The following is a 19,472-nucleotide window of genomic DNA, read 5'->3' as shown; positions in this document are numbered from 1 at the left end:
TACAACTTTGGTGGGAGGCTGGGAAGGGATGGGAAGAGGAAACAAAGGAGGAGACTTCAATGCTTGATAAGAAATGTAGTCAGGAGTTCCGTGAAGATGGTGGAGGAGAAGCTGGAATCTAAATAAGGTCTCGCATAGAAAGCAGTTTTAGAGTTCCAGTGAACAGTCCTAAGCCAGAGAATCACACCAAGTGTGCCATCACAGGACAGAGAGTCAGGCCAGAGAGCGAAAATCCAGGCAAGGAGACACATCTGAGCTCTTGCCAGCTGCTGCTGTGGGGGCAGCGACAGTGGCGGCAGCGATTGCAGGCGCCATAACTTAGCCACAGTGTCCGGGTAAGGAGCCAGACTCAGCGGGCGAGCAGATTCTGCTCAATACCAGCAAGAACCGACAAGGAGCAGACATGTTCATCCTGCAGTTCGCAGACCAGAGACGACCCAGGAACCAAGAATCGGCGTGTGTAGAAGCCCGAGGTCCTCACTCCTTCTCAGGGAGCAGAGGAGGGAAGGCCACCCCCTCTCCCCATCAGTACCGGAGATCTCCATCTTGGATACCGACAAAGCTCGTCGGAGCTGCTAGCTCCAACTCAAGCCTTGGAATAAAACGAGTCATTTAGCAGGTCACAAGAACTTAACAGCGTCGTGACCTGCCAGACTCAGCTCCACCCAGGGAAAAGTCACCCAGCTTGGGCGCCAGCACTAGGAGTGGCTTTCTTCACTGGGTAATCAGAGCCAGAGGCTGCCCCTCCCTCTAGCAGCCTCAACAATCAATTGAAATTCAGTAAACAGAAGCCCTGAGAATGACTCCAGTCTGGGCTCTGTGAGTTTTTCCACAAACTAGCCCCCGGGAAAAGCTACTGTTTGTTGAAAGGCCTCAACTCTACCCAGAACCTAGCCTCATCACTGCATCCCCCTCTTTTGTGATTCTCAAAGCAGATCTGCCTCCCATTGAACTAGCCTGGGAGGAGGATTGCAAAATCCTGGGTAAAGCAGAGCATTTTTCTGCCTGTTCGAACAAACTGACTTAAGAAACCAACCAAGCCACAGGACCACAAGCAGACCAGAGACTCCAACAAGAGGCTAGTTATGGACACAAGGGAGATACAGGATTTTTCCCACCCCTCCCCCAAAAATCAAAGAACTTTCTTCTTCTTCTTGTTCTTGTTCTTGTTCTTGTTCTTCTTCTTCTTCTTCTTCTTCTTCTTCTTCTTCTTCTTCTTCTTCTTCTTCTTCTTCTTCTTCTTCTTCTTCTTCTTCTTCTTCTTCTTCTTCTTCTTCTTCTTCTTCTTCTTCTTCTTCTTCTTCTTCTTCTTCTTCTTCTTCTTCTTCTTCTTCTTCTTCTTTCTTGTTCTTCTTCTTGTTCTTCTTCTTGTTCTTCTTCTTCTTCTTCTTCTTCTTCTTCTTCTTCTTCTTCTTCTTCTTCTTCTTCTTCTTCTTCTTCTTCTTCTTCTTCTTCTTCTTCTTCTTCTTCTTCTTCTTCTTCTTTTGGTACCTTATATAGAAAAAAAATTTTTCTTCTCTAAAACGTTTTTTAACCTTTAATTTTTGCCTTTTTGAAAAAAAATGTTTTCCAGTAACTTTTTTTTCCTCTTATAATTTTTATTTTAGGGATACGTGAGTGTGCGTTTTTCTTTCTTTTTTTGTTTTCTTTCTCTTTTTTTCTTTTTTAATTATCTTTTTGTTTTTTGTTTAGCTCTACTGAACTTCCAATCTTTTTTTCTTCCTTTCTTATCCTTTTCACCTTTTCCTCTCTTTCGTTCTTCTTTATGTGACTTAACTCTTGTCCTGCACATCCTCAGATAAACCGTAGTTCACTATTAGACCCTATCCCCCATTGTGTACACACTTAATCCACAAATTTATTACTCAGTTCAAAACCTCTGAAACTTAAATTCCTTAATAGCAGTACTACCTCTTTATACCTATATAATATTTTAAGCATTTTTATTTTTAAGTTTTTCACACCTCTTTATATCCCTCCCTTCTCTCCATATATTCACGTTCTTCTCTAAATAGATTGTTTTCCTTCTGCATAATATTATTAATTTTTACTTTTCTATTTTTTCTGGTCTCTTTTCTTTTCCCATTCCCTTTCTTCTTTTTATCTCTCTCTTTACTTTCATCCTACCCAACCATTTCCTGCTTTGAGATTAGGACTTAGTTAACTCTCCCTGTGCCTCCCCACATCAATCTATTCCTATTTTTTACCCACATCTCTCCCTAACCCTAATAATTTCTGGTTTTCCAAATTCTTCTTTGTGGTTCGTAGCCCATTAACATATAGTTGTTTGATGTTGAATAGATGTATCTGTTGAAATATATTGTAAATGTAGACTATTGACTGTGCAAATTCAGACTTGGGTTGATGTTTGCCTTAAGATAGTGTTCTAGCACAAAACTGGGGCTATTTTCATCTCAAATGGGCAGAGTAAGCTGGAAAAACACAAGAAAAATGGCAAATCCGGGTATATCAATTCCCAATCTTGATAATCAGGGGACAGAACAGATAATGAATAATCCAGAGGAGAGTTCCCAAACAGCTATACAAACACTGCTGGCAAACATGATAAATGAAAAGATTGAAAACATACAAAGGACTCTGTATAAGCATGATAGGGAGAGAGAGGAGGCAATCCAAAAGTTTATACAGGAATATCATAAGCGTGAGGAAGCTACTCAAAAACTGATACAGGATTTGCATGAGCAGCTTGAGAATACTCAAAGAGAAAGGCAGGAATGGCGTGATCAGGCTGAGAACACTCAAAGAGAACTACAGGAATACCATGAACAGGCGGAAGCTAATCAAAGAGTAATACAGGAATTGAGAGAGCAGGAAGAGAATACACAAAGATCACTAAAAGCATTCATGGAATCCATTAGCAAAGAGCTGAAGGAAGTCAGGGAGACCACAAAGGGAATGCTGAATGGAAAGAAACAGAAGGAATGGGAGTCCAAGAAAACCATAATCAATCAACTAAGTGATTTGAGAATAAACACTGAAATCCAAATTAAGGAAGTAAAGAAGTTCATACAAGATCTAAAACAAAGCTTCAACAAGGAATTTGAAGCCATCAAAGCTGACCAGTTAGAAGGAAAAGAGATAAAAAACAGAGTAGAAAGTCTTGATAGCAGGTTAGACCATGCAGAAGATCAAATCTCAAGGATTGAAGACAGCCTAGATATTATAGAGAAAGAACATACAAACATCCAAGACAAGTCCAAGAAATATGATAGATCTATCCAACACTTGGAAGACACCATCAGAAGGCCTAATCTAAGGATAATAGGTGTAGAGGAGCACCTAGAAACAGAAGTTAATGGTCTAGGAAATTTGTTTAACAGGATCCTAGCAGAGAACTTCCCAAACATGCAAAAAGATAGGCCTATTCAGATACAAGAAGCTTTTAGAACCCCAAATAGACCAGACCAGAATAGGACATCCCACCGTCACATTATAATCCACACAGGATCAACTCAGACCAAGGAAAAGATCCTTAAAGCTGTCAAGGAGAAAAGATTAATCATCTGTAAAGGGAAACCAATTAGAATCACCTCAGATTTCTCAGCAGAGACAATCAAAGCAAGAAGAGCCTGGAATGATGTTTGCCATGCTCTAAAAACAAACAACTATCAACCAAGAATACTGTACCCAGCTAAACTCTCCTTCATAACTGAAGGCCAAATAAAAACCTTCCATAGCAAAGAAAAATTGAAACAATACATCTCCACCAATCCAGCCCTACAAAAGATTCTTAAAGATGTCCGACACATAGAAAACCAACAAGACCACAATAAAGGCCAAGAAACTGCACCCAAACTGAGAATCCAAGAACCATAGGAAGAACCCAGTTTTTGCAGCCCCCAAGAAGGTGTATAACATGGCAGGAACTCCCAAATACCTCTCAGTCCTATCTCTTAACATTAACAGACTTAACTCTCCAATTAAGCGACATAGACTGTCTAGTTGGATTAAAAAACAAGACCCTTCTATCTGCTGCCTTCAGGAGTCACATCTTGACCACAAAAATAAACACATTTTCAATGTTAAAGGCTGGAGCAAAATCTACCAAGCAAACCGCCCCCATAAACAGATGGGAGTTGCAATCCTAATATCAGATAAAATAGACTTCAAATTAAAATACGCCAGAAGAGATAAAGAAGGTCGCTACATACTAATTAAGGGATATCTCCTTCAGGAGGATATAACAATTCAAAATGTCTATTCTTCAAACAGTGGAGCATCCAAATTTATCCAAGAAACACTACTTTCCCTCAAATCCTATATAGATCCAAAGACATTAATTGTTGGGGATTTTAACACACCACTCTCCCCACTAGATAGATCAATTCGGCAAAAACTCAACCGAGAAACGGCAGATCTAAACAGCTGCATAAATCAAATAGATTTAACAGATATCTACTGAACATTTCACCCAGCAGCATCAGAATACACGTTTTTCTCAGCAGCACATGGAACATTTTCTAAAATAGACCACATTTTAGGCCACAAAGCAAACTTGTCCAAATTCAGAAACATTGAAGTTATACCTTGCATTCTCTCTGACCACAAGGGAATAAAATTAGAACTCAACACCAAAAGCCACCAAAGAAAGTCTGGTATCACATGGAGGCTGAACAACACACTGCTGAATCACGAGTGGGTCATGGAAGAGATTAGAAAGGAAATTCAAATGTTCATGCTATTCAACAAAAATGAACACACAAATTACCAGCTCCTCTGGGACACAGCAAAGGCAGTACTCAGAGGCAAGTTTATAGCTCTGAGCTCCTACATCAACAAATTGGAGAGATCTGAAACCAACAATTTAATGACACATCTAAACCTCCTTGAAAAAGAGCACCAAGATAAACCCCAATCCACTAGACTGAAAGAAATAATTAAAATTAAATCAGAATTAAATGAATTAAAATCCAAAAACAACTATAGAATCAACAAAACAAAGAGTTGGTTCTTTGAAAATCTTAACAAAATTGACAGACCCTTAGCAAATCTTATCTGAAAAAGAAGAGAACACACCCAAATAAATAAACTCAGAGATGAGAATGGAAACATCACCACAGAAACAACCAAGATCCAGAACATTATAAGGGAATACTTCTCAAAACTTTATGCTAATACGTTTGAGAACTTGAAAGAAATGGACCTTTGCCTAGCAAATATTGACATACCAAAACTAAACCAAGATGAGTTAAACCATCTTAACAGGCCCATATCAAGCATTGAAATAGAAACAGCAATAAGAGACCTTCTAGCTAAGAAAAGTCCAGGACCAGATGGTTTTACAGTGGAATTTTACAAGGCCTTCAAAGCAGAGCTCACACCAATGCTCCTCCAAATCTTCAATGAAATTGAAAGAGAAAATTCACTACCGAACACATTCTATGAAGTCATCATAACCCTCATCCCAAAACCAGGCAGGGTCTCATCAAAGAAAGAGAACTATGGACCCATTTCTTTGATGAATATTGATGCAAAACTTCTCAACAAAATTTTGGCCAATCGACTTCAACAATTCATCCAAAAAATCATAGATCACGATCAAACAGGATTCATTTCAGGGATGCAAAGCTTGTTAAATATACACAAATCAATTAATATTATTCACAAATCAACAGGAGTAAGAATAAGAATCACATGTTATCTCAATAGATGCAGAAAAAGAATTCGACAAGATCCAACACCCCTTTATGATGAAGGTTTTGGAAAAATTAGGAATCCATGGAACATTCCTCAATACAATAAAGGCTGTATATGACAAACCTACAGCCAGCATTATACTTAATGGTGAAAAACTAAAGCCATTTCTTCTTAACTCAGGAACAAGACAAGGATGCCCACTCTCTCCACTTCTCTTCAATCTAGTATTAGAATGCCTAGCTACAGCAATAAGACAAGATGCAGGCATAAAGAGTATCCAAATAGGGAAAGAAGAAATAAAACTTTCCCTCTTTGCAGATGACATGATCTCGTATTTAAAGAATCCCAGAAACTCCACTCCCAAACTACTCAAGCTGATTCAAAACTTTGGCAAAGTAGCAGGTTATAAAATTAACCCCCCAAAATCAATGGCTTTTCTGTATGCCAACAATGAGAAAAGTGTGGCTGAAATTAGGAAAGCAACTCCATTTGGAATAGCCCCACAAAAAATAAAATACCTAGGAATTAACTTAACCAAAGAAGTGAAGGACCTCTATGATGAAAACTTTAAAATCTTGAAAAAGGAAATCAAAACAGAACTTAGAAAATGGCAAAACCTCCCATGCTCCTGGATTGGAAAGATTAACATCGTGAAAATGGCAATACTTCCCAAGGCTATCTACAAATTCAACGCGATACCTATCAAAATTCCAACCTCATTCTTCAAGGAAATAGAAGAGGCAATCCTCAAATTCATATTGAACAATAAAAGACCCCGAATAGAAAAAACGCTCTTCAACGGAAAGAACAGTGCTGGAGGAATATCAATACCAAATTTCAAACTCTACTATAAAGCCATAGTAATCAAAACAGCTTGGTATTGGCATAAGAACAGACCTCAGGACCAATGGAATAGAATTGAAAACCCAGTAATGAACCTACAGACCTATAGCCATCTCATCTTCGATAAGGGTGCTAAAACAATAGAATGGAAGAAAGATAGCCTCTTCAGTAAATGGTGCTGGCAAAATTGGTTAACCACTTGTAGAAAACTAAAGCTAGATCCTTATATATCACCCTGCACCAGAATCAACTCCAAATGAATCAAAGACCTCGAAGTCAAATCAACACTCTGAAAATATTGCAGGATGGAATAGGAGAAACCCTAGGTCTCCTTGGCTCAGGCCGAAATTTTCTGAATAGAGACCCGGAAACACAACAAATCCAAGAAAGTTTGGACAAATGGGATTGCATGAAGCTGCAGAGCTTCTGCATGGCAAAGGACATAGCTAGCAAGATCAATAGAAAGTCCACGGATTGGGAGACGATCTTCACTAGCCATACAACGGACAAGGGTCTCATATGTAAAATATACTTGGAACTCAAAAAATTAAATCCCCCAACAACAAATCCTCAAAGACACAACTGCCCAATAAATAAGTGGTCTAAAGACTTAAAGAGAAACTTCTCTGAAGAAGAAAGAAGGATGGCCAATAGACACATGAAGAAATGCTCAACATCCCTAGCCATAAAAGAAATGCAAATCAAAACAACATTGAGATACCACCTCACTCCAGTTAGAATGGCTATAGTCAAGAACTGTGGACAGAAGGGAACCTTACTTCATTGTTGGTGGGAATGTAAACTTGTTAAACCACTTTGGAAAGCAGTATGGAGGTTCCTCAAAAGATTTCACATAGAGCTCCCGTATGACCCAACAATCCCACTTTTGGGCATTTACCCAAATGTTAACAAACAAGACCACACTAAAGCTACCAACACAACTATGTTTATTGCAGCATTATTTACCGTAGCTAAGATCTGGAACCAACCCAGATATCCCTCAGTAGATGAATGGATCAAGAAAATGTGGTATATATACACAATGGAATTCTATGCCTCCATCAGAAAGAATGACATTGCCCCATTTATTAGGAAATGGAAAAACTTGGAAAAAAATATATTAAGTGAAGTAAGCCAGACCCAAAGAAACATATGTCCCATGGTTTCCCTTATTTGCAATATCTAATATATGTATGAGTAAAGTGGAAAAGGTCAGATAATGTGATGTTAGGGAAATGAACCCTTAGATATGTATTTTAATTTTTTTTCTTTCATGCATTTGTTTCTAATGCATTTATAAGATTATTTCTTTGTTGGTTTGTATGTCCCTCCCCCACAGTATAACCCCTGCTTTCACTATATTTGATGTCAATATAACTTGTGGAGGAGATAGGGAAAAACAAGTCTTTTAAGGATACAGGTAGACCTTTTGCAACAATGAGAAGGACAAGTTGTCATATGGAAAAGGAGCTTCAAAACGTTGGTGGGGGGGCGGAGGGAGGGAGGATTGGGTGGGGGAGTGGGGGGGGGAGCCTGGGAAGGGATGTGAAGGGTAAACAAAAGAGGAGGCTGAAATGCTTAATAAGAAATGTACACATTATCCTGCCCATGTAATTGTAACCCCTCTGTACAGTATGTTCACAACAAAATAAATAAAAAATAAAAAAAATATTTATGATTCTTATCACTCTTTCAGGGCATCTAATTATACTCCCTAGTAAATGTCAAGCAAAGGTAGTAAGTCTATGCATGAAGAACAAGATAGAAATGAATAAATTGACCACCAGAGAATTGGTAGCATCTTGGACGATCACTTTTGTTATGAGAATTGAGTTGTCCAATATTCACTGAAGAACCTGAAATGCTCCATGATGCTTTTGAATTCATACCTGAATCTCCAGCTTCACTGGGGATTTAGACCCAAAGGAGAACAGAAAACATATTACAAGGTATATGATCACTGTGACTTTGTGCTGCTACTCAAAGGTGAATGTGTTCTCATTCCAAGAGGTAGGAGTTTGGTTTGCGTTAAGATTTTTGTCTCTTGCGTCTCACTTATTTAACTATAAGAAAAACTCACATGATCTCAGCACTACCCAAAGTTACACTCTGAGAAAATGCTAGCTTGAGATGCTTAGGATTGTGTTGATACTTAAAATGAATTTGGAGGTTTACATGTAAAGGTATAAAATCTTTTCTGAAACACTTACCTTTTTATACATCTGAGTTTTTAAGGGTCAACATGGTGGACAGAAAGTTTAGTACATACATTCTGCAGGTTTAGAGTTTAGGATCAATATAGACAAAACCTGAGATCCTTTTTAAATTTTTTAGTTTGTTTTTTATACAAATATATATTATTTTCAAAGTGACTTTCCTTCATGTTAAAATTTCCAGTGAGAAATTATTATTACAGTAGAAAGTTATTTTTTTTCATATGAATGAACATGCTTTATATTGGTTGATATTAAGGGATTTTTTTGTACAGTGATTGCATTAGCAATTCAATTTATTTGCTAAAACATTGTTTCAAATATATAAAAGTATCCAGTAAACTGGAACAGTTGGTGAAATAATAAGTAACCTCCTTTATAGCACTAATATAGAACATATATCTAGTATCAGAAATTTTGTATGACTTCTATAAAAGAGTTTTATTTAACTGGTGGTTATCTTGAAATGTAAAACAACCTGGGCAACTCTATCACACCTTAGCATTAAGAAGATTACAGAAATCTGTTTTACCTTCATTGCTGTGTGTATTGGACTTGGTGCTTACTATAATTTAATTTTATTATTGCATAGTAAGAAAGAAAGTTATATATTTGTAACTGGCAATGATCCAAATACAAACTATGAAAAGAGTTTGTATAAGTAAATAGTTTGAGTATGTAACTTCCTGTGTAATTATAAGCAAGTTGCATAATCATCTCTAAACACTTCTAACTCAATTCTACATGATAGAGAATATAATAATTGCTGGGTGACAGTGGCTCAGGCTTATAATCCTAGGTATTCAGGAGGCTGAGATCTGAGGCTCAAGATTCACAGTCAGTCCAAGCAGCAAAGTCCATGAGATTATTGTCTCCACTAATGCACCAAAAAGCTGGAAGTAGAGCTGTGGCTTAATTGATAGAGCACTTGAAGGCTCTGGGACATTGCCCAGGACTCACATTCCTATGCAAAATATCATTTTTGTAACATGTAATACACTATACGCATAACACATACTTCAATAGGTATGTAATTCTTAGCTGCACATTAAGCATTTAGCCAGCACATATATATTTATACGTATGTATATTTACCAACTATAAACATATCTCAACTGCTATCTGAGCTTGTCATACAGTAACCTATTTATGTTCTTTCCTATCACTGTACTCAGTCTTCCTTGTGGATTTGTTTAGTTATTTTGAATTTTTATTTTCCTTTAAAACCATACATTTTATACATTTAAGAAAATGCAAATATCAAGGGAAAGATAGAAGATAAGATAGAAATTTGAGGGTGGTTTTGCTAAAATCAATTTTAAAATTATACATGGTATCCTCTTCCAATGCATATGTGTACTGGTACTTGAATATGATTATGATGACATTCAGTATGCACTAAGATAAATGAAACCAATATGTTTATAAATTTTTCATATAATCTATTCTTCCTAGATTTGTTCTGGGAGCAGCCCTATTGTCTCATGGATTCCCTGGTAGATGGGAACCACACCACAGTGACAGAGTTCATTCTGTTGGGCTTAACACGTGACCCAGTCCTTCGAGTCATCCTCTTCATCATCATCCTGTGCATCTACTTGGCGACCATAGCTGGAAATCTCTGCACAATCCTTCTCATCAGAGTCTCCACTCAGCTCCACCACCCCATGTACTTTTTCCTCAGTCATTTAGCTTTTGCTGACATGGGCCTTTCATCTTCTGTCACACCCAACATGTTAGTGAACTTTCTGGTGGACAAAAAATGATCTCCTACCATGGATGTGTCATCCAGATGTGTACAGCTTTCCTCTTTGGGGCAGTTGAGTGCTGTCTTCTGGCTGCCATGGCTTATGATCGCTTTGTGGCCATCTGCAACCCACTGCTGTACTCAACCAAAATGTCCACACAAGTTTGTTTCCAGTTACTTATAGTAGCTTTCATAGGTGGTTGTTTTAATGCTTCATGCTTTGCTATTACTTTCTTTTCTTTAGTGTTCTGTGGGTCAAACAGAGTCAATCATTTCTTCTGTGATTTTGCTCCTCTGCTTGAAATTGCTTGTTCTGAAGATAGTGCCCTCATACTTCTTTGCACATTTACTGCTGCCTCCATCCTTGTGGTCACAGTGATTGTCATAGCCATCTCCTACATCTACATCCTTATCACCATCCTGAAGATGCGCTCCACCGAGGGCCGCCAGAAAGCCTTCTCCACCTGCACCTCCCACCTCACTGCAGTTGCTCTGTTCCATGGGACCATTACATTCATCTATGTGATGCCCAAATCCAGTTACTCCACTGACCAGAACAAGGTGATATCTGTGTTCTACATGGTGGTGATCCCCATGTTAAACCCCCTTATCTACAGTCTCAGGAATAATGAGATCAAGGGGGCTCTGAAGAGAGAGCTTTGGAGGAAAGTGTTTTCTTAGTCAGGCTTGGTATTTTCTAATCTTCATTATAGAAATAATAGCTATACCTAAATGTAAACTGACATTCTGAAATGGTCCTGCAATCATTTTGATACATAATTATTTATAGAGCATTTTTTACTAAGCATAGTTCATTTTGAGATCATGTACCAACTAAGAGGTTTTGATGTGATGTCGTGAAATCTCACTGAGTTTATGATTAAGAATATGAACTCTTGTTGGAAAACAAAATTTATTAAAAATTATTTCAAAGTTTTCACCCCCCAACAAGGGCTTATTGGAATGTGTTAGTTTGGATGTGAAGCTCCCTGATTTTGTGGCCATAAAATTACTTAATTTCAATTCTTTCTGTGATTTTGGGAGGTGGTTGAAAAGATGAGGAACTAAGAAGGGGATCTTTAACACACTGATTAAAACATTCTCCCTGCTGAGGTATAGTTACACAGATATTTTTCCTTTTAATGTTTTTCCAAGTGTCTTGTAAGCTTTCTTCATTCCTCTTTGTTCCTTTTTGGTGTTTTATGTTCACCGTTGTATTCTGTTTTAACAATGTTACTTTATTGGAGAGATGCTGTACAGAGGGGTTACGGTTACATGACTGAGGTCCATTTCTTGTTGATTGTTACCCACTCATCGGTTGTTTTTCCACTATTCCTTCCATTTCCCTACCCATGCCCCCACCTCAATTTCCAAAGTTCATTTCCAACATGGTGTCTTGTGAGTATCCTTTTTGCCATGGATTATCCTTTGTATTTCTTTCCTCATTTTGTTATTTTCCTTCCCTTCCCCAAATCAGATAAATGTATATACTAAATGGAAGGTACTAGAATTAAAGACAGAGATTTCCATGGAAAAACCCATGGAAAAAGAAAAATGAAATAGGGAAAAGAAACAGCAAAATACTGAAATAAGGGTACAGATTAACCTATTGTAACAATGAGATGTATAAGACACTATGTTGCAAAGGAACTTTACAACTTGAGTGTAGGAAGAGGGGAGTTGGGGAGATGGGGAGGGAAGTGATGGTAGGGGAAAAACAAAGGAGGAGGTTAAAATGCTAGATAAGAAATGTACTCATTTGTTAGTGGGGACTATGGCCATGCTGTGAACGCTTTGAGAGGCGCCTGGCACTTTCTAGTCTGTGAGAAATCCAACTTCAGCCACCACAAGTCTCGCCACAGGCATCTAGTGGAGGCACATTATCACAATTACAAGGTGTCATTTCTCATTCCGGAATGTGGGATACTACCAAAAGAACTGAAAAGCCTGGTCATGGAAACTCGACTCTATTACTCTGTGAAGAATTTACCTCTTCATGAATTAATTACACATGAATTCATCAACACTTTTGTAAGGAAAGGTTCCTGCTATGCATTGACGTTCAATATAAATTTTGATGAAGATAATACTGTTGGTCTGCTACCCAATGGAAAGTTGATTTTATCCCTTATGAAGAAACTGGACTTCAAGGTCATCCCTCTCAGTATTCTGGCAGAAAAATCAGGAAGTTTATTGTTTCCATTGGTTTGATGGATTCATCCCTTATGTTGGAGTCTAAGAAGTATAAAAGAATATGCTGGTCCTTTAAAGAAAAGAAGCCTTTGAAGTTTGATTTTCTTTTGGCTTGGCATTCTACAGGTGCAACAGAGTCAACAATGATGTCATAGTTTTCCAAATACCAAATTCAGAAACATCACCCTAAAGTAGACCAGAGGACAGTGAGTGATTTGCAGTGCCCAGTGTCCTGCTATCTTTCTAGATGCATAAAGTATAAGCTTTATACATTTCTTAGAATTTACTGGAGGAACATTGTGAAGAAATGTAGAGTTTTATTTATTGTTATACCTCTGATTTTACATAATTTTATATTGGCTTTCATTATTCAATACCTGAGACTTCATTATAGCCTTGAATAAAGATGGTGAAGGTGAAATTCTCTAAGGTTTCTCCAAGCAAATATGAAAATAATTGAATAGTTTACCATGTGGGTGGTCTTTAATAGCAGTTTTTTCTTATTTTTTCTTTTCCTTGATTCATTTGTGATTTTCCCTTCTTTTGTATTTTTTTCCATTAACATTTTAGTCATAAGTCTTTACAATATTTTTAAACCAATTGATTTAAATATTATATGCTATTAAATATTACAATTTTTCTGGAATTCAATATATGGTATTCTATTGAAAATATAAGGCTCTTTTATTATATTTTCCTCATCCTAACCTTATAACCTTGCTTTTATTTCATACAAGGGAACATCATACATTTATTTATTTATTTATTTATTTATAGAATCCAACTGGATTTTAGTTGACACAGAATGCAGAATCACTGCAAATTGAAAAGACAAAGGAGAAAACACTGTTTTCCAGGTAATTCATAATTATGTAAAGAGGGGTTAGTCACTAAATGAATAACAAAACAGTTAAGCTTGATGGAAGAATCCTTTTCCTAGTGGCCATACTTGTGGAATTCCCACTCTCTGTTGTCCAAAAGGCACACCTGCTGTGTTTTAAGCCAGCAAGAGATTCAATGGAATTGAAAGGCATGAAAGATCTATAATACATTTCCTAAAGATGGCACAGTTATTTACCACAATATCCCAGGCCCACCTGGTTACTGCATTCCACGTTGTTACTTCAAAGCGCCTCTTGCCTGTGCCGCTGCTGGTGCCACTTGAGGTGTCCACATCTATCGCTGCCGGCATTTTGGAAACACATGGTCTGTCTGTATTATTATTTTTTTAATCTGATGAAATATATGTATTTTAAAGGAATTAGCAGGGAAATTAGTAGAGAATTTAGGTTCACATTATCCATTCTTGTAAGTAAGAGAGTTTTGTTCTTTCCAGTAATGTCCATCTACTTGGTTGTGTAGTACATGTCACTGCCTGAGTCACAGAAAGTAGCGTCTGTCCTGACATGCAAGTCTCAGATGTCCTTCTAGAACAGTCCATTTGAGAGTTCAGTGTGTGTACAGAATTCCAGCCTTCATTATTTGGAGTTGTCTGCAGGGTTCTTAACTCCTTCCACATATGGGAGTGCTGCCATGTGGTCTGCAAGGTTGCTGATGGCTTCCCAGAAGGTGTAACCAGGGACTGGGTGGAGTGGGGAGGGGGAAGCATTTAAGTGGAGACTTTAATGGGTAGTACAAAAATGACAGTTGTGGGGAGGCTTCTCATTCCCTCAGCCTAAGTCTTTTTTTTTTAATTGTGAAAATAATGTACAGAGGGGTTACAATTACATGGGCAAGATAATGAGTACATTTCTCATCAAGCATTGTTGCCAACTTTTTTGTTTCCCCTACCCATCTCTTCCCATCCTCCCCCTTTCCGCCCCCCAATCCTCCCCGCTGTGCCCTCCTCCAAAATTGTAAAGTTCGTTTTCAACATAACCACTTGTACATTTCATTGTTGCAATTGGTCCACCTGTATCCCTATTTAAATGATGTGTTTTTCCTCTTTCCCCTCCACCAATTATACCGACATCAAATCAGTGAAAGCAGGGGTTATATTGTGCGGGAGGAACATACATAGCAACAAAGAAATAATCTTATAAATGTGTTAGAAACAATTGCATGAAAGAAAAAAAAAACATTTGAATATATATCTTAGGGTTCATTTCCCTAACATCACCTTATCTGACCTTTTCTGCTTGACTAAGACATATACTAGATATTGCAAATAAGGGAAACCATGGCACCTATGTTTCTTTGGGCCTAGCTTACTTCACTAAATATATATTTTTCCAGGCCTTTCCATTTCTTAAGAAATGGGGCAATGCCATTCTGTCTGATGGAGGCATAGAATTCCATTGTGTATATATACCACATTTTCTTGACCATTCATCTACTGAGGGGCATCTGGGTTGGTTCCATATCTTAGCTATGGTAAATAATGCTGCAATAAACATAGCTGTGCTGGTAGCTTTAGTGTGGTCTTGTTTGTAAACATTTGGGTAAATGCCCAAAAGTGGAATTGCTGGGTTATAGGGGAGCTCTCTGTGGAGTCTTTTGAGGAGCCTCCATACTGCTTTCCAAAGTTCAGCCTAAGTCTTTTGGACTCTCCAAGCTCTGTCTTTTCCTGAGAAAAATGAAGATAATAAAATCACTTTCTTGCTGGGTAAAATACTTAGCATAGGAGTTGATATAATGCAACCTCTGAAGGAATTGTGGTTCTTGTGATTATAGTAGTTATAAACCCACAGCCTGAAAATGAGGCTCCAGGGAGTTAGATTCTATGACTAGGAGTAGTAAGAGAACAGGAGTCTATCAGTCTTCATGTTGAAGTTTCTGTTTTCTCCCACAATCCTCCTCAATAAAGCAATTCTTATGTGCTAATGGTCTTACACTTTCTTATCTGGAAGGCATATAGCCTGCTTTAAATGTGCACATATATACTAACTTTACAGAACTTCTTGAGCCTTTTTGTTGTTCACAACAGAGTTTTACATGGAGTTTTCCTCACACATACCACAGCATATTTCATTGATACCAATCTAGAACACTTGACAAGAAGGGCATACTAAAGCTAAGGTGAACAATTTGTGTCTGAAAATTGTAAGCCATGAGGTTGCATGAAGGAAGGTCAGGAAAGTTGATTATTTCAGGGAGAAATCAGTATGCCAATAGATAACCCAAACTTTAGTTATTCCCATGGAACACAGTGAAAAGTATAACCAGACAAACAAAACAAGATAACACACATGGGAGCAAAGGGAAACAACAACAACCAAACTAGTGAGACTTTAAGTTTAGGAGACTTTTAAGTTAGTTATTATAGATGCTAATATTAATTAAATTAAAGAGGAAAAGAATGGTCGAAGCCAATTATTAGTATCAGATAGATAATAATTGGGAGTTTTTTACTATTCTGTATGCTGCAGTTGGACATTTAAAAGTTGTCACCATGCCCCATAGTGACTGCCACTAAGAATGTTTTTTGGAATACTGTGAGAAAAAGAAACAGGAAATCAAGGGTCTCATGAACAACCATATGGAATGGTCATAGCTAATGCTAGATTTTATAGCTGACATTTAACACTATTTCTTCATCATAGCTATCAAGATATTTATGATTCTTATCACTTTCTCAGGGCATCTTATTATACTCCCTAGTAAAAGTCAAACAAAGATAGTAAGTCTATGCATGAAGATCAAGATAGAAACGAAAAAATTGACCACTAGAGAATTGGTAACATCTTGGAAGATCACTTGTGTTATGAGAATTGAGTTGACCAATATCCACTGAAGAACCTGAAATGCTCCATGATGCTTTTGCATTCATACTTGAATCTCCAGCTTCACTGGGGATTTAGACCCAAAGGAGAACAGAAAACATATTTCAAGGTATATGATCACTGTGACTTTGTGCTGCTACTCAAAGCTGAATGTATTCTCATTCCAAGAGGTAGGAGTTTGGTTTGCGTTAAGATTTTTGTCTCTTGCGTCTCACTTATTTAACTATAAGAGAAACTCACATGATCTCAGCACTACCCAAAGTTACACTCTGAGAAAATGCTAGCTTGAGATGCTTAGGATTGTGTTGATACTTAAAATGAATTTGGAGGCTTACATGTAAAGGTATACAAATCTTTTCTGAAACACTTATGTTTTTATACATCTGAGTTTTTAAGGGTCAACATGGTGGACAGAAAGTTTAGTACATACATTCTGCAGGTTTAGAGTTTAGGATCAATATAGACAAAACCTGAGATCCTTTTTAATTTTTTTAGTTTGTTCTTTATACAAATATATATCATTTTCAAAGTGACTTTACTTTATGTTAAAATTTCCAGTGAAAAATTATGATTACATTAGAAAGTTATTTTTTTCATATGAATGAACATGCTTTATATTGGTTGATATTGAAGGATTTTTTTGTACAGTGATTGCATTAGCATTTCAATGTATTTGCTAAAACATTATTACTTGTTTCAAATATATAAAAATATCCAATAAACTTGAACAATTGGTGAAGTAATAAGTAACCTCCTTTATAGCACTAATATAGAACATATATCTGTTATCAGAAATTTTGTATGACTTCTATAAAAGAGTTTTATTTAACTGATGGTTATCTTGAAATGCAAAACAATCTGAGCAACATTATCACACATTAGCATTAAGAAGATTACAGAAATCTGTTTTACATTAATTGCTGGATGTATTGGACTTGGTGCTCACTATAATTTAATTTTGTTATTGCTCAGTAACAAAGAAAGTTATACATTTGTAACTGGCATTAATCCAAATACAAACTATGAAAAGAGTTTGTATAAGTAAATAGTTTGAGTATGTAACTTCCTGTGTAATTATAAGCAAGTTACATAGTCTTCTCTAAACACTTCTAACTCAATTCTACATGATAGAGAATATAATAATTTCTGGGTGACAGTGGCTCAGGCTTATAATCCTAGGTATTCAGGAGGCTGAGATCTGAGGCTCAAGATTCACAGTCAGTCCAAGGAACAAAGTCCATGAGATTATTGTCCCCACTAATGCACCAAAAAGCTGGAATTAGAGCTGTGCCTTAATTGATAGAGCACTTGAAGGCTCTGGGACATTGCTCAGGACTCCCATACCTATGCAAAATATCATTTTTGTAACATGTAATACACTATATGCATAACACATACTTCAATAGGTATGTAATTCTTAGCTGTACGTTAGGCATTTAGCCAGCATATATATATATATATATATTTATATTTATAGGAATGTATATTTACCAACTATAAATATATCTCAACTGCTATCTGAGCTTGTCATACAATAACCTATTTATGTTCTTTCCTATCAGTGTACTCAGTCTTCCTTGTGGATTTGTTTAGTTATTTTGAATTTTTATTTTCCTTTAAAGCCATACATTTTATACATTTAAGAAAATGCAAATATCAAGGGAAAGAAAGAAGATAAGATAGAAATTTGAGGGTGGTTTTGCTAAAATCAATTTTAAAATTATAGATGCTATCCTCTTCCAATGCATATGTGTACTGGTACTTGAATATGATTATGATGGCATTCAGTATGCACTAAGATAAATGAAACCAATATGTTTATAAATTTTTAATATAATCTATTCTTCCTAGATTTGTTCTGGGAGCAGCCCTATTGTCTGATGGAATCCCTGGTAGATGGGAACCACACCACAGTGGTAGAGTTCATTCTATTGGGCTTAACACGTGACCCAGTTCTTCGAGTCCTCCTCTTCATCATCATCCTGTGCATCTACTTGGTAACCATAGCTGGAAATCTCTGCACAATGCTTCTCATCAGAGTCTCCACTCAGCTCCACCACCCCATGTACTTTTTCCTCAGCAATTTAGCTTTTGTGGATATGGTGTTTTCATCTACTGTCACACCCAACATGTTAGTTAACTTTCTGGTAGACAAAAATATGATCTCCTACCATGGTTGTGTCATCCAGATGTGTACAGCTTTCCTCTTTGGGGCAGTTGAGTGCTGTCTTCTGGCTGCCATGGCTTATGATCGCTTTGTGGCCATCTGCAACCCACTGGTGTATTCAACAAAAATGTCCACACAAGTTTGTTTCCAGTTACTTATAGTAGCTTTCATAGGTGGTTGTTTTAATGCTTCAGCCTTTGCTATTACTTTCTTTTCTTTAGTGTTCTGTGGGTCAAACATAGTCAATCATTTCTTCTGTGATTTTGCTCCTCTGCGTGAAATTGCTTGTTCTGAAGATAGTGCCCTCATACTTCTTTCCACATTTACTGCTGCCTCCATTCTTGTGATCACAGTGATGGTCATCGCCATCTCCTACATCTACATCCTCATCACCATCCTGAAGATGCGCTCCACAGAGGGACGCCAGAAAGCCTTCTCCACCTGCACCTCCCACCTCACTGCAGTTTCTCTGTTCTATGGGACAGTTATGTTTATTTATCTGATGCCCAAATCTAGCTACTCCACTGACCAGAACAAGGTGATATCTGTGTTCTACATGGTGGTGATCCCTATGTTGAACCCCCTCATCTACAGTCTCAGGAATAATGAGATCAAGGGGGCTCTGAAGAGAGAGCTTTGGAGGAAAGTGTTTTCTTAGTCAGGCTTGGTATTTTCTAATCTTCATTATGGAAATAATAGCTATACCTACAAGTAAACTGACATTCTGAAATGGTCCTCTAATCAGTGATACATAATTACCTATTGGGCAATTTTTAGTAAGCATAGTTCATTTTGAGATCATGTACCAACTAAGAGGCTTGATGTGATGTTATGAAATCTCACTGAGTGTATGATTAAGAATATGAACTCTTGTTGGAAAACAAAATTTGCTAAAAATTATTTCAAAGTTTTCACTCCCCCAACAAGGG

At 37.2% G+C, this 19,472-nt stretch overlaps 1 protein-coding gene and 3 pseudogenes across 1 annotated transcript; 3 read left to right on the top strand and 1 right to left on the bottom strand.

The window, feature by feature from the left end:
• Positions 1-10,198: 10,198 nt before the first annotated feature.
• On the top strand, positions 10,199-11,142 carry LOC138836301 (olfactory receptor 5P76-like; annotated as a pseudogene).
• Positions 11,143-12,210: 1,068 nt separating this feature from the next.
• Positions 12,211-13,453, top strand: LOC138836640 (ribonuclease P protein subunit p40 pseudogene; annotated as a pseudogene).
• Positions 13,454-13,590: 137 nt separating this feature from the next.
• Positions 13,591-13,858, bottom strand: LOC138836300 (E3 ubiquitin-protein ligase RBX1 pseudogene; annotated as a pseudogene).
• Positions 13,859-18,256: 4,398 nt separating this feature from the next.
• On the top strand, positions 18,257-19,201 carry LOC138836299 (olfactory receptor 5P76-like). Its single transcript, XM_070034789.1, has one exon. It carries the CDS (start codon positions 18,257-18,259, stop codon positions 19,199-19,201), a length of 945 nt encoding a protein of 314 aa, XP_069890890.1.
• The last annotated feature ends 271 nt before the right edge of the window (positions 19,202-19,472 follow it).

This window comes from Dipodomys merriami, unplaced genomic scaffold (assembly GCF_024711535.1).
Source record: "Dipodomys merriami isolate MVZ:Mamm:240054 unplaced genomic scaffold, mDipMer1.0.p SCAF_25, whole genome shotgun sequence".
In the NCBI taxonomy this organism is placed as follows: Eukaryota; Metazoa; Chordata; class Mammalia; order Rodentia; family Heteromyidae; genus Dipodomys; species Dipodomys merriami.
This window is presented reverse-complemented; position numbering and strand designations above follow the sequence as displayed.